Genomic DNA, 14,413 nt, shown 5'->3' on the forward strand with positions numbered 1-14,413 from the left:
TTGATTTTTAAATCACTGCTGCATCCTTTTCTTTTAATGGTCATTAATCATCCTTTTAATAGTACATTTCAAAATTTTGCTAGAAATGGGCTGTTCATTACAATATAGTTTGCATAATCAGTTTTCTTCAGCTTTAAAAAAATCATAACATTTCTCTTTCAGTAATCTTTGCATTACCCCATTCCTTCTCTGTTATCTTTAAAAAGTTAGTATGAGGGGCTCAGCAATCAAATCTACTACTAATTTTTGCGTGGTGACTTGATATTATCAAGAATATTTTCTCCTCTTAGGTTTTGATTCTCTATTGGCTATTTTTGTTCTGTCCTTTAAAAGAGCCTTAAAATATATAGCAAGTGTAGTGGAATATACTTCTATTTATCCCTGTTTACTAGACAAGATACAAATAATGATATAATTAATGTGCTAATAATTTCTAATAATTAAAACATTATACAAATTTTTAGGGTAACATTAATAAGCCAAATATTCAAAATAACATGTGTATGAAACAAAGAAAAGAAATATGGCTATTTATAAAAACAGGTAGTTATACAAAAAGAATAGTATGTTCATTGGGGAAAAATGTATATTAGTTACAGGAGGTAGATAAGTTAGTTGTCCACGTGTACACTAAATCAAAGAAATCTCTCTATTGGGCCATATAGGGAGAACTTTTCCAGTACTGTAGAATCCTCTATCACCAGCTAAGTCTTTTAATACCGATAAGAAGTGAAAAGGAGATGCTGAAGGACACCGGGTCCTACAGCTGGTCTTGCAGTTCTCAAGAGATCGTTTACAGCAAAATGACCTATACAGTATAAGATAGAGTCAATATCCCTTGAAGTATGACTGTTTCTGAGAAGGGCAGGGTTTATGTGTTGCACAAACATATTGGGAGTTCATGGGCTTCTAGTAAAGGATATTAAGGCAAGGGAGGTAAGGAGACTCACTGGAAGCTTTCAACCTCAGGAAACTTGCTGAAGGGAGTCTTTGGGATTCATCTAGGGAAGATAATGTAGAACTTTTCCCATAGTTCATAGTAGCAGTATTATAATCCTCTTTTTCCTTTTAATTTTAGTTGCTCATGTAATTGTCCACTTTCCCCCCTGTAGTTATAGCATCAAGCTTCAAAACCCTGCTTCTTCCTGAAGGCCTGGATGGTTTTAGTGCTGATTTTTTTTTCCATTTCAATGACAGTCTTTATGATCATACCAGTTGTGCTGCTATAAGAAAATACCATTATCTTTATTCGCTGACAAGTATAGTGGTATGGGTTGTTAATTTTTAATATAAGTTCACTTCTTAACCTATTCAATAATGCTTTGCCGTGACCTCCAGTCCTTTTATCCCATAGTACTCTCCTATACTATTTCTCTAGCTTTACTTTGTCTTTTCTTAATCTTGACCTTATTGTTAGCCAATTTAACATATTGTCTCTCCTCTTAAATTTCTTGTCCTCTTGACCTATTGCCAGTCCCTAACCCTGGATTATTCCCACCATTTTCCTCCTCATGTGTGGTAGAATAATGTTGGAATAAATGGCAACCATGATGACTAAGTCCCATATAAATGTATGTTATCTGGGCCTTCACTGCATGAAGCAATGCTTTTATTCTTTTCTAATTGATTCTCTATTGTGTACCTCAGTGTTTTTTTCAAACCTCTTTTTTACTCCAAAGTTAAAAATGATATGTTAATTGCCATATCAAATGACATTTTCTCAGTCCTCATCTTTCTAGTCCTTTATGTAGCATTTGATGGTCAGCCTTTTCTCATGTATATTTCTTAACTGTTTGGATTTTCATGACACTACTGTCTCTTCATTTTTCAACTTGCCTAACTACTCCTTCTCAGTTTTCCTTTACTGAATCATCATCTTCCCCCTAATTGTGTATATCTTTTATTCCTCTCCTTTAGGTCTCTTCTCTTTACATAATTTTTCTTTCTGACCTGACCCTATTCCTTTGGGTTGAATGATTTCTGCACATAATCTTCTACGTATATATCAGCTTTAGGCTGTCTCCAGAACTTGTCTTGCTTCACAGAGTGCCTATTGGACATTTCATACTCAATAGCCTCCCACCCACCCCTGCTTTAGACATTGCCTTGTATTTATTATGTATGTATTCTTTATATACTTATGTATATCTGTGATCATCCCCAATAGAATATAAACTCTTTAAGACAGAGGTTGTTTGTTTTTTTTCCTTTGTATCCTCAGTGCTAAGTACAGTGCCATACATACAATGGTTGTTTAATAAATACTTTTTGACTTATTGATTATGATGTACTCTAATATTGCAAGTTACATACTTTTTATACACAATAGCACATTTATAAATGTATGCCTATGGCTAGTTTGAATACAGAATTTCTTCATAAATATATTTATTACTGGTACATTAATTATATTTAAATGCAGTAATGGTTATAGGATACAGTGACATTAGTTCATACATCACCTTCATTTATCCTAGGTTTTAGATTTTAAAATATTTTTTATGATACTGAAGGCAAAGGAAGGACCATATAATATGTTGAGGAAGATGCTTTGGGTAACTAACTCAAAAATGTCTAATTCGAGAGTTCATTTTTCTTTCCCTTTCATTGTTAAATATTTTAATCACATTGTTTCTTTTTAATTTCAGGAAATTATTTTTCCACTATTTTTTTTATTTTGGTTAATATTAATAAGCATGATGCATCCAAATAAGAAGTATGCAGAAGTACCTGATGCAGAACTTGACCCCTTGGATAAATCTATCCTGTCTGAATTCATTATTGCATATGCTCCAGTGACGAACGTTACAAGAAACATCATGAATATAGTGTCTTCTCATTATCTTCCTGATGGTATTGTGAGCCTATATATGTATTTTTCCAGCTTCATTTGATAGTTTCTTATATTATTTATATGCTGATTATACTGAGTAAACTTAAGTCTTTACATGATATGTATTTTTCTCTAATGATATTTAGGGCTTTATAATAATTAAGGCATGATTTAAGTTGTTTTGTTGACTTTTATTGGGTATTTCACCAAAACTGACATAACTGACCGACATATTTAGCAGTAGAGAGAATATTTAAATTATTTAAATTAATATTTTCTCTGGTTATATTTGCTTTGATACCACTTACAAAATAAGCACATTCATAAAATAACTATATTTAGTAGTTTACATTTTGATTCTGATCTAGTGATACCTTAGTATATAACGTGATAAAAATATTTCCAGTGTTATTAATTAGTCACTGTCAATATATAGGGCAAATAACAGCATAAAATGGTAGTTGTAGCTATACCTCAGAACATAAAGCAACTCTGCTCTCAGTCTGAGACCAGAGAAATGATATAAGCATTACGGTTTTGGAGAATGTGAAATGCCATATATATGAGTCTTTGGTTATTACTGAGTTTTAGCCAGAGGTTGGCTTGTTGTTTTCTTGAATGATGTGTATGGCAGACCAGTATGTATGCCATCATGTTTTATGATTACACAACTTATTGAAGGTTTTTCCTTGGGAAATTATCATGGCCAACTGGAAAGAATTGAGGGAAGCAGGCATCTTTTGAACTTTCCTTTTATCTAAACTGGTCAGAAGAGGGAACAAAGAAAGTTTGATATAGGAATATATTCAACTCATTCAGGATATAGAAAGAAACAGGAATAGGGGAGAGGGAGTAGGGCATAAGAGGGAGAATATATTCATGGAAAAACTTATTCATAAGTAAAACAGATGAGTGCCATAGACAATGAATTAATTTCAGTACTTTTTTTTTTTTTTTTTTTTTTTTTGCTTTTTGGAGGGGGAAAGGCAGGGCAGTTGGGGTTGAGTGACTTGCCCAAGGTCACATGGCTAGTAAGTGTTAAGTATCTGAGGCCGGATTTGAACTTAGGTTCTTCTGGTTCCAGGGCTGCTGCTCTATTCAATGTGCCACCTAGCCACCCCCAATTTCATTCCTTTAACGTATATGCACCAAGTGTCATTGATTTTAAATACTTAAAGGAAAAGTTAAATCAATTTAAAGAGAGAAGTACTAGAGAAATAGATAAATTGAGAGTAAAATTATAATAAGATATCTCATTGTATCCTTTTCAGTTCTAGATAAATCTAACCAAAAAGTAAACAAAAAAGAAGTTAAAGATCTGAGTAAATATATTTTTAAAAGTTAGATATGATATAATTCTAGTTAGTTATCATTTAATGAGAATGGAATATATTGATAAACAAGCAATTTTATTAGAAGAGGAAAATTTTCTTTTAAGTTTTTTTCTGAGTCAAATAGTATTAAATAATTTTATAAAAAATCTAAATGATAAAAGAATGCTTACTAAGTGTGTGTGAATACTAAATTTGGAGGGGTGACAGATTGAAACAACATCATTAGAATTATGAGGAGCTCAAGAAATGAGAAAAGGTCATGTGATATATTATAAAAGAGCACTGGACTTGGAGACATATGATCTGGGCTTTGATCCTTCTGTCATTACCTTGAGCAAGTCACATCTTAGACTAAACGACCTCTTTGGTCTCCTTCAGTTTTACATCTCCGATTTTGGATCAACTAAAAAAAATACCAAAAAATGAAGATGCAAGTTAACTTCTATGAATATAAGATGAAGAATGACTAATTATATCTGTACCTAAATTCTATAGTGTTTTCACAGAAATACTAGCATCAAACTAGGATATGTGTGCATGGAAATAGAACATTTACCCCTTTGATAATAATTTTTAAAATAATAATTTTATATATAATTTACATATACTTTTAATAGGAACGATTTTCCTTATTATTTTCATCATCATTTAGACCTTTTTAAAATTAAAATTTAAAATTTCTATAACTTAGAGAAATGTGATGATTTATAGAAAATTCAGAAAAGGAGATTAAATGTTTGAAAATAGATCTATGAAGATAGATCTTAAATGTTGGAATTGGAAAAGAGAAGCCTGAATAAAGAGAAGATAATTTTTCTCTAACGAGAGATCAAGAAATGTTGCATTTAAATGGCAACATTAGGAATTTCTGCAAAGTATTTCCCTACAGCCATTAGGTTGTACATTGATATAATCAAGAATTCTGTAGGAACTTAACTGTTGGCAACTGTATAGAATCTTCATTTTTCGAGGGATAGACCTGCTTTGAGATGGCTGAATTTCATGGCCTTTCATTCTTATGATTCTATCATTTGTCTGTAGTCTTCTCATGTTCAGTTTAAGAAACAATATCATTTCAATTATAAATAGCCCTCTTCTACCTTCTAGTTAAGAACTAAAAAGCACTGGCCCTGAAAGAGAAATTAGATTTATCACTGGTAATGTTTATTATTAGACTTTTTTGTACCTTTGGAGGAAAATCACTATAGAAATCTCAAAATCTTTTAAAATATTACATTGTTCATAGTATTACACAGTTTCTTAATAAATTTCAAGGAGCACTGAAAACAGAAAAAGTTCTATAAATGTTTCTTAAAATGTGTAAACATTGGACTTGTGTGTTTTCCTCAGACATTCTAGTTTGTGAATAATAGCTATATTTATATATTTTTTACAGTCTTAATTACTGAAAAGTATGCAAATGAGAGAGAATTGCAAGAATCCAGTCTTTCTAAGCCTGCCAATTTTGTGGGTGTAGTTTTCAAAGACTTCATGTCCTATGAATTGCGCTTTTTTCCTGATATGATCCCAGTATCTTCTGTCTATATGAATTCCAGAGGTAAGCATCCCTAGTCAAGTTTTTTGAGAGTTATATCAAGCAATTATAGTTTTGATCCATGTTTGAAATGAATAAGTAAGCCATATTATATGTTATATATTAATTCTTATTAACATATTAGCAGATATTATGGCATGGAGACATTTGTGGCATATTCCTATATGTAATCCCTTCTTGGTTTTCTTAGTTAAAATTCTAGCTCTACTATCTCTCCTTTGGATCTCAAGTTTTCCTCATATGTAAAATGAGGATATTGGTCTGGATGACCTCTTAAGTCCCTTGAATCCCTAAACACGTGATCTCATGAGCTATTGCATCAGCCAAGTTTAATTGTTCAGAGAAACATTGTCAAAAGCAGAAATTTTAGTTCAGTTCAATAAATAATTAAGTACCTGTTCTGTGTAAGGCACTATTCTAGACCCTGGAAATAATATTTCAAGGAGCTTAGTTGGGGAAGGGGTTGAGGACTACAACATGTATACAGATATATAAATCAAATATAATTTGAGGAAGTAGGCACTAAGAACTAGGGAGATAACCAAAGACTTTGTATAGGAGAAGATAATACAGAATATAAACACATGAGTCAGATGGATATATGTATTACATAATAACCTTTTCCTTCTTTGACATTTCAGTGTTACAACTGTTGTTTACTTTCTCAGAATTTCTCATTTTCCCTCTCAAATTAATAAAAGTACTTTTGTAATACTAATCCTATAGTGTTAAAGTTAAAATTATTACAGGCTTTTTATTCCAAGAAACAAATTTTCTTATTTTGATTAAGGAACATTGACTTCCAGTTGTGCATCCGTATAAAGTTATTTATCTTAATTTTTTACAAGCACTTATGTGTCTTTGTGTTTTTAGCATTGTGCTAGGGTGCTGAGATACAAAGTTGAAATAAGATATGACCCTTGACCTCAAGAAGTTTATTGCCTCTGGGGAGCTAGGTGACACAGTGAATAGAGCACCAGCCCTGGAGTCAGGAGTTCCTGAGTTCAAATGTGGCCTCAGATACTCAACACTTACTAGCCATGTGACCTTGGGCAGGTCACTTAACTCAACTGCCCTGCCTTCCCCCCTCCAAAAAGCAAAAAAAAAAAGTTTATTGCCTAGTAACCTAGCATCATCATCATCAAAAATTTTGGTGCCTGGTATGTAGTATTTGCCTTCATAGATACTAACTTTATGGCTCTTATTCAGAAGTTATGTGTGTGTTTTCCTTGTCCTGCATTAGCCCTGTCCTTTTGTTTGAAGGAACTTTGAAGCTGATAAATAATTGATTGTGGCAAGTTTAATTGATTAAAGAAAATTACATTGTTTTGCATAATTCTTCATTACCAGTTTTACTTCTATTTATGCTGATTGATATGACTTTTAATGCCCTTATTGCATATAGATATTTGCCACGACAAAAAATGAATGATCACAAAAACTTACAGAAACAGTCTATTTTAGAACAACAGTAGTTTGTTTTCCATGGCTAATAGAATTTGGTTAAATATATTGTTTCAATAATCATAATTGTGTATAAGTAGACTGTATTATATTACCAACATGAATTGCCTATAAGAACTGAAATAAATGAGCATTGTCAAGGAGCCATGTGATTAGAGAAGAAGGTAAGCTTGACCTGTTGCAAGAGCCAAGGGATAATAGAGGGGCAGCCAGAGTGAGTCTTGCACTCATTTCCACAGATATGGGAAAACCTAAAAGAAAGTCTCCAGTATGTTAATTAGGTAAATCCTTTATTGAGGATTGATGAAAGTCAGAAAACAGAATACCACAGGATGAAGTGCAATTGAATTGTGATTTCCACTGGTAGCATGAGTATTCATACTGATGATGAGGATGTACCGTTAACATATGTATCATTCCTATTTATGTTGTCTTTAGAGAGGAATGCTTGTATTGTTTTGCAACATTTTATACTGCCTTTTGTTCCCTTTATAGCTGGTTGTTCGAAGTCATGTGAGGCTGCTCTATACTGGCACTCAGGGTTCATAGCTTTACAAACTTCCATTGATGCTGCAATTATACAGGTAAGATGAAAAAGGAGTCATAGAAAAGAATGTTTTATAAAGTGTCTTATTCTTTGCAAAGCTGCTAGCATGACTTTAAAAAAATCATGTAAAGTTTTTGCTGTGTTGCATTTTAGAAAAGGGTAAAAAATAAAAAGTTAAACTTTATAATATATATAAAGATCTGAAATATGAAGACCTAAATTTCTATAGTTATGTGATTTAGCAGTTCATTTTGGGGTGTAATTAGTGTTTTTCATAGATAATATTTTAGAAGATCATATTTGTTAATTATTTTCCTTACACATTTTTCTTATCTTAAATAATTGATGCAGCTGTTCAGAGTAGTATGTGTGTATTGTGCCAAGAATCCTTCCCTACATTCATGTACATGTGTATTTCTGTACAAATTCACTTATATATATATATATATATATATATATATATATATATATATACATACATACATATAATACTGGAATGCCAAACATTGAGAAAATCTGTAGATTTATAGACTATACTGAGTTTATTCTTGTTAGAATTCATGTTATGTTAAATAAGAGTATTTTACTATATTCCATATCACTACTTTTCATTTTATTTTAATTTTTTTTACCTTCATTTCAGTGTCTTGTATGGTAATTTTAATCATGCTACAAGTTAGCTTTATTTTGAGATGGACAGTCAGATCCTGGCTACTTTTCTTATAGTAAGACTTGAAACTTGATATAAGATTCTAAACGATAGTAGTTTCAGTTATCCTTTACTTGTATTACTACTATTTTTAATATAATCTAATTTAAATATATATGTGTATATTAAGTGTATAGCAAGGATTTTATTTAAAAGAATGCTTCATGGAAACATAAAAATTGAAGAATCTTTTTGTAATTTGAATTTCTTAGATTCAGTTCAATAGCAGTCTGGCAGAAAATAGGTGTAGAGTGTTGGGAATGTTAAATGAAAAGACCAACATATCACATCATATACTGCGATAAACTTCAGTGGAAACATAACTTTGACATAAAGGATGACATTATAAAATAATTCTGAGGATTAAATCTGTGGCTAGGGACAGAATTCATGACCAGAGGATAAAAAGAATCATGGAAGATAACATGGACAATTCTAATTACATAAAATTAAAAAGTTTTTGTCACAAAGTCAAATGCAGTAAACATTAGAAGGGAAGCAGGTAAGGCTCATTTCTAAGATATATAGGGAATTAATTCAAATTTATAAGAATAAGAGCCATACCCTAACTGACATGTGGTCAAATGTTATGAATAGGCAATTTTCAGACAAAATCCCAGCTTTCAATAGCCATGTAAAAATGTTCCAAGTCACTAATAATTAAAGAAACACAGATTAGGGGCGGCCAGGTGGCTCAGCGAGTAAGAGCACCGGCTCCAGTCGGGATGACCTGGGGATCAAATCTGGACGCAGATACTTAGCACCACACCCAGTAATAACTAGCAGTGTAACCTTGAGCAAGTTACTTAACCCCGATTGCTTAAAAAAAAAAAAAAGAAACACAGGTTAAAGTAACTCTGAAGTTTCACCTCCCAACCATCACATTGGCAAAGTGGACAAAAAATGAAAATTGCAAGTAATAGAGGAGCTGTGTGAAATCAGGCACATTAATATGCTATTGGTCAATTGATCCAGCCTTTCTGGAAAGTAATTTGGAACTATTCCTCCAAAGCTGCTGAACCCTGCATACCCCTTGATTAGATGATACTGCTACTAAGTCTAGACCCCAAAGAGAGAAAACAAAGCGGAAAAGGACCTATATGTACAGAACATTTTTTTTTTGTAGTTATAAATAACTGGAAACTAAGAGGCTGCCAATTAGTTTGGGAATAGATGAACAAATCATCATTTATTGAATGTAATGGGAGACTGTTGTGCTCTAAGAAAAATAAGAGATAGTTTCAGAGAAAGCTTGAGAAGATTTGTTATCAACTGACATAGAATGAAGAGGAGAACCACAGAACCACAAGAATAATTTATGCAATAACAGTAACATTGTAAAGACAAAGAGGTTTGGAAGACTTAAGAATTCTAATCAGTGAAGTGATCAAAAATTATTCCAGAGGAATGATGATAAAGCTTGCTGTTCACCTCCTTATAGAAAGGTGATGTACTCAGGCCGTAGATTGAGAGGTATGTGGTTTTGGACATGGTCAAAAAGGGAAGTATTTTTGCTTGACTATTCATATTTTCTAAAGGGTTTGTCTTCTTTTTTCCTTTTCAGTTAGAAGGGTGAGAGGGAGAGAAAAGAGATTTTGTCAGTTAAAAAAAGATAAAAAAATCAATCAATTCTACAAACATTTTATCGTGTTATTTTCATATGTTAAATTTTCTTTAAAAAGGTCTTATACATTGTAACGTATAGGCAGATAACTTGTGAAAATTTGTTTCAGCAACATTTATAATCCTTTTCTGATTTTATATTTCAGAGTAAGGCCTGATGATTCTTGGTATGATAGATTAAGGAAATCTTTTTCCACTTGGTAGAATGACATCAGGGTTATTCATTTTATTTAATTCAGTTTTGTAGTATGTTGGAGTTTTGTTAAAGTTTTAAATTGACTAATTATTTTACAGTTATTCTTTATTTTTCCTAGGGGAAGCTATTAGAAACAAATTGATTAAAAGGCACTTTTATTTTGTTTTATAGTTGAAGACCAATTATTCAGCCTGGGAAGAGTTGGAGTCTACTAAAGCAGTTGTCATGGGAGAAACTGCTGTTATAGAAATAGATAACTTTCCTCGAGGAGTAATTTTAATTTACCTAGTTATAGCTTTTTCACCTTTTGGATATTTTTTGGCAATTCACATTGTGGCAGAAAAAGAGAAAAAGCTGAAAGAATTTTTAAAGATAATGGGGCTTCATGATACTGCTTTTTGGTATGTTTTTGAAAGTTTTTATTTCTCACTGTAATAACATCTATAAATCATTACTAACTTTAAATTTCCTGATTTTGCTTAACTTTCCTTTTACATACTTGATTCTTCAGTATTAGAAATTAACCTGATAATATCAGATCAGATTCAGACTATTGTTGGTGTGGCAGTAACAAAAATGCATTTATTTCATTTATATTTCTGGCAAGGTGATGTGTTGTTGAAGATGAATTTGCTAATCTCCCACTTCCTCCCCCAAATTTTGTATGATACAGATGTTACATTGTGAAAGAGAGCAGTGCATTATAGATAATGGGAATGATAATGACTTTGTATAGCATTGTACACTAACTTTAAATTTTAAAATGGTAAATGCCCTTATCTCTTTTTTTTGGAGGGGAGAAGGCAGGGCAGTTGGGGTTAAGTGACTTGCCCAAGGTCATACAGCCAGTAAGTGTTAAGTGTCTGGGGTCGAATTTGAACTCACGTCCTCCTGACTCCAGGACTGGTGCTCTATTCACCGCACTACCTAGCCACCCCAAATGTCCTTATCTCTTGTGAGTATATCAGCATATTAGTTTTGGAAAGGACCTGATAAGGCCGTTGTACAAATGCCTCATTTTACAATTGAAGCAACTTAGCCTTGGAGGCTAAATGATGCCCATGATCAAATAGCTACAAATGTCAGAAATGGAATTTGAACCCAGATATTCAGGACTCCAACATCAGTTCTCTACTACATAGAGAATAATACAGTCCTGTCTACTAGTGTATTCATTATGTAGATGTAGGGAATAAATGTAGCTGGGGCAACTTGCTATCTTCTTGCAATGTCCCTGCCAAGTCTTTTGTATCATGTAGCATCTCTCCTGGGTGATTTGTTCCATTGGCTCTCCTGGGCACACTTATGGAGTTGATGGTTGGGTACAACTACCATTTAAAGATAGGTAAAATATAAACAAAGATAATAGCATTCTTTTTGACTGTGGGTATGCTGTATGTATGCTGTACTCTTCTGTCTATAGTTGATACTTGATAATTTCTAAATGCTATTCAAATGCTGATTTTTTCTATCAATATGATTTGTGTCTTAGTATTTATTCAATTTACCATCATGGAAGTTAAGACCAGTTCATACATTTTATATAATTAATTTGGCTGATAATGCAAGGTTCATTTTCATTGTGTACTTTCTAATCTGTTTAACAGTTATAGATTGCAAATTTAATTCATGGGAAGCTAGGAAGTAATTAGTTGATTGTTTTCTTAAATACCTTGATTTATATGCTTTACAAATCTGAATGGTTTTGAGTATATAGAATATGGACTTTTCTTCCCAGGTATTCAAAGTAGCATTGAGAAATTAAAATTTAGTGAATGTAAACACTATAAGGAATCACATAAAGAATTTCTATTCTTATCTGATCAAGAGTTGCAAATTCAATTAAAGTGAGACTTTTGTTTAATTTTGGTAGGTCAGTATCTTTATAATGATTTAAAAAAAGACTTTTATATTTAATTTAAAGGACCATTGTTGTGTATAATTTGTAACATGAACGTGCTAGTTCCAGATTATGATGAATTATGTTGAACCTGATTTTCCTACTATTTAATAGGCATTTTGCATGGAAGAAAGAGTGCAAATTAGCAAATTGTCACTAAATCACAGTTTATAAATCTGTGCATTTACACGGAGCTAACTTTATACCCCCCCCTTTTTTTTTTTTTTTTGCTTTTTGGAAGGCAATTGGGGTTAAGTAACTTGCCTGAGGTTACATGGCTAGTTTTTTTGTGTGGGTGTTAAGTGTCTGAGGCCTGAACCAAACTCGGGTCCTCCTGACTCTGGGGCCAGCGCTTTACTCACTGCGTCACCTAGCTGTCCTTTGTTTTGTTTTATTTTGGAGGGAGAAAGGCAGGGCAATTGGGGTTAAGTTGACTTGCCCCAGGTCACACGGCTAGTGGGCCCCCTGTACTCCTTTTTTATAAAAGGAGCATCTGGCACAAGTGCTCATGTGCTCTCTTTTTTTATCTTATTCATTATCTTTGGGGAATTAAAAAAAAAGTTTTTAGATCCACTGGAGTTTTGGAAATTACCTTTATTATTATTTTTGTTATTTGTTGTTGTTTTCATAAACTTCCCATAACATTTACATAAGTTCAGACAAGTCACTTAATCTTGTCACCTTTTTTCCTTCAGTTGAAAATCATAGTATTAGATTAAGTCTTCTCATCTGAGTTCCCCCGCAGTTCTAAAATTCTCAGATACATCCCAAAAAGCATCCTTTAGTAAATTGACAGAAATGGAAATTTTTAAAAACCCTAAATAATTCTAGAATGGTTTTGACTAAGTAGACAATAGATGTTACATCAGATGCTTTGATGATGGAGGGTTTCTACACAATCTTAAAGTTCACAACTTCAATTTTTAGCACATATCCTAAAGAAAAGTGTCACACTGACTTTACTCTTTTGTATTTTATGACAATTCAATTGCAGTTCTGTGTTATATGACTTTTTTATTCCTTTTTACATACCATGAATTGTCACTTAAAAAAATACAATTAGCTAGCTTTTGTATAGTGCTTTAAGATTTGGGAAGTTAGTAGCTGTATTTAAGTCTTGGAAAGAAAATAATTTTATCTTCATGTTTAACAAAATTTAAAATTAAATTTCACAACTATCTTGTTTATGACATTTTTAAATTTTAATACATTAGTCTTAATTTTGACAGGTAGCTGAGTAAATTGTTTAAATACGTTTTGATGATAAATAAGAAGCTAGAAGAGTTTGATATTACGGATTCTTATGATTCCAGGCCTATATGCTTTGAATCTAAATGTATTTGCATTTTCTTTTTAGGCTTTCTTGGGTTCTATTGTATACAAGTTTGATTTTTATTATGTCCCTTCTTATGGCAGTCATTGCAACAGCTTCTTCATTATTTCCTCAAAGTAGCTGTTTTGTGATATTTCTTCTTTTTTTCCTGTATGGATTATCTTCGGTAAGTGTAAAACTTCAAAACTGTGGCTAAAGAGCAGTTCCCCAAATATTTGAGAATTATTAGAAGGATTTTTATTTGGTTTATAGTTCCCTTTGTCTTTAGTTAAGATTGTTATCAAGTGATCATTAAAAAGCATAGCTCCATGTACCATCATTGTGGCTTTATAGCTACAAAGGACAGAATATTTTCTTCATTATAAAATTGAGTCGTGTTTCACATAATATGGGTTATACACTAGGATTTAATTTTGAACATCTTTATATAACCATACATTTGATAATTTGATAGATCTGTGGTTTTATTCATGTATTCCCTCAAAGGTGCAGATCTTAAAACTTCTCACCTGGAGTAACTGCTGTCCCCATCCTTTGCAAGTGGTGCATTCAGTGTGCTGGGGCCCTTCCTCTAGACCTGACAATATATGGAGAACATAGGTTATGCATTGATCGTCTGATCTTACTGTATTATCATCCTATCTTCTTTTGTGGTCAGACTTTTTTTTGATGATAGTGTTTATACTGTTTATTTTGCACAACTCTTCATTGACGTTCTTTGTTGTGGCCTAATCATGCCCACCATGTGCTTCTCCTTAGCTTTTTAGGTGACATATAATGAGCATGATTTTACATTAATTTTATTAATTGTATGTAAATAAATGCAACTTAATTAACAAGGGAGGCATGTGGATTACTTGAACTAGTTTGGGGAGTTTAGTTTTTTTTTTGTTTGTGTTTTTGGGGTTTTATTTTTGCC

The 14,413-nt window shown here is 32.3% G+C and overlaps 1 protein-coding gene across 1 annotated transcript in view; it reads left to right on the forward strand.

Annotated features, from left to right (window-relative positions):
- Positions 1–14,413, forward strand: part of ABCA5 (ATP binding cassette subfamily A member 5) — a 164,160-nt gene that overhangs the window by 50,047 nt on the left and 99,700 nt on the right. Inside the window, exons 3-7 of the mRNA XM_069076541.1 lie at positions 2,649–2,853; positions 5,564–5,725; positions 7,682–7,770; positions 10,433–10,662; positions 13,519–13,660. Of these exons, the coding sequence (XP_068932642.1) occupies positions 2,649–2,853; positions 5,564–5,725; positions 7,682–7,770; positions 10,433–10,662; positions 13,519–13,660 (828 nt within the window). The remainder of the gene's footprint in view (positions 1–2,648; positions 2,854–5,563; positions 5,726–7,681; positions 7,771–10,432; positions 10,663–13,518; positions 13,661–14,413) is intronic.

Source organism: Petaurus breviceps, unplaced genomic scaffold, assembly GCF_028583685.1.
Source record: "Petaurus breviceps papuanus isolate PSGF00001 unplaced genomic scaffold, PetGlider_PUasm1.0 90925, whole genome shotgun sequence".
In the NCBI taxonomy this organism is placed as follows: Eukaryota; Metazoa; Chordata; class Mammalia; order Diprotodontia; family Petauridae; genus Petaurus; species Petaurus breviceps.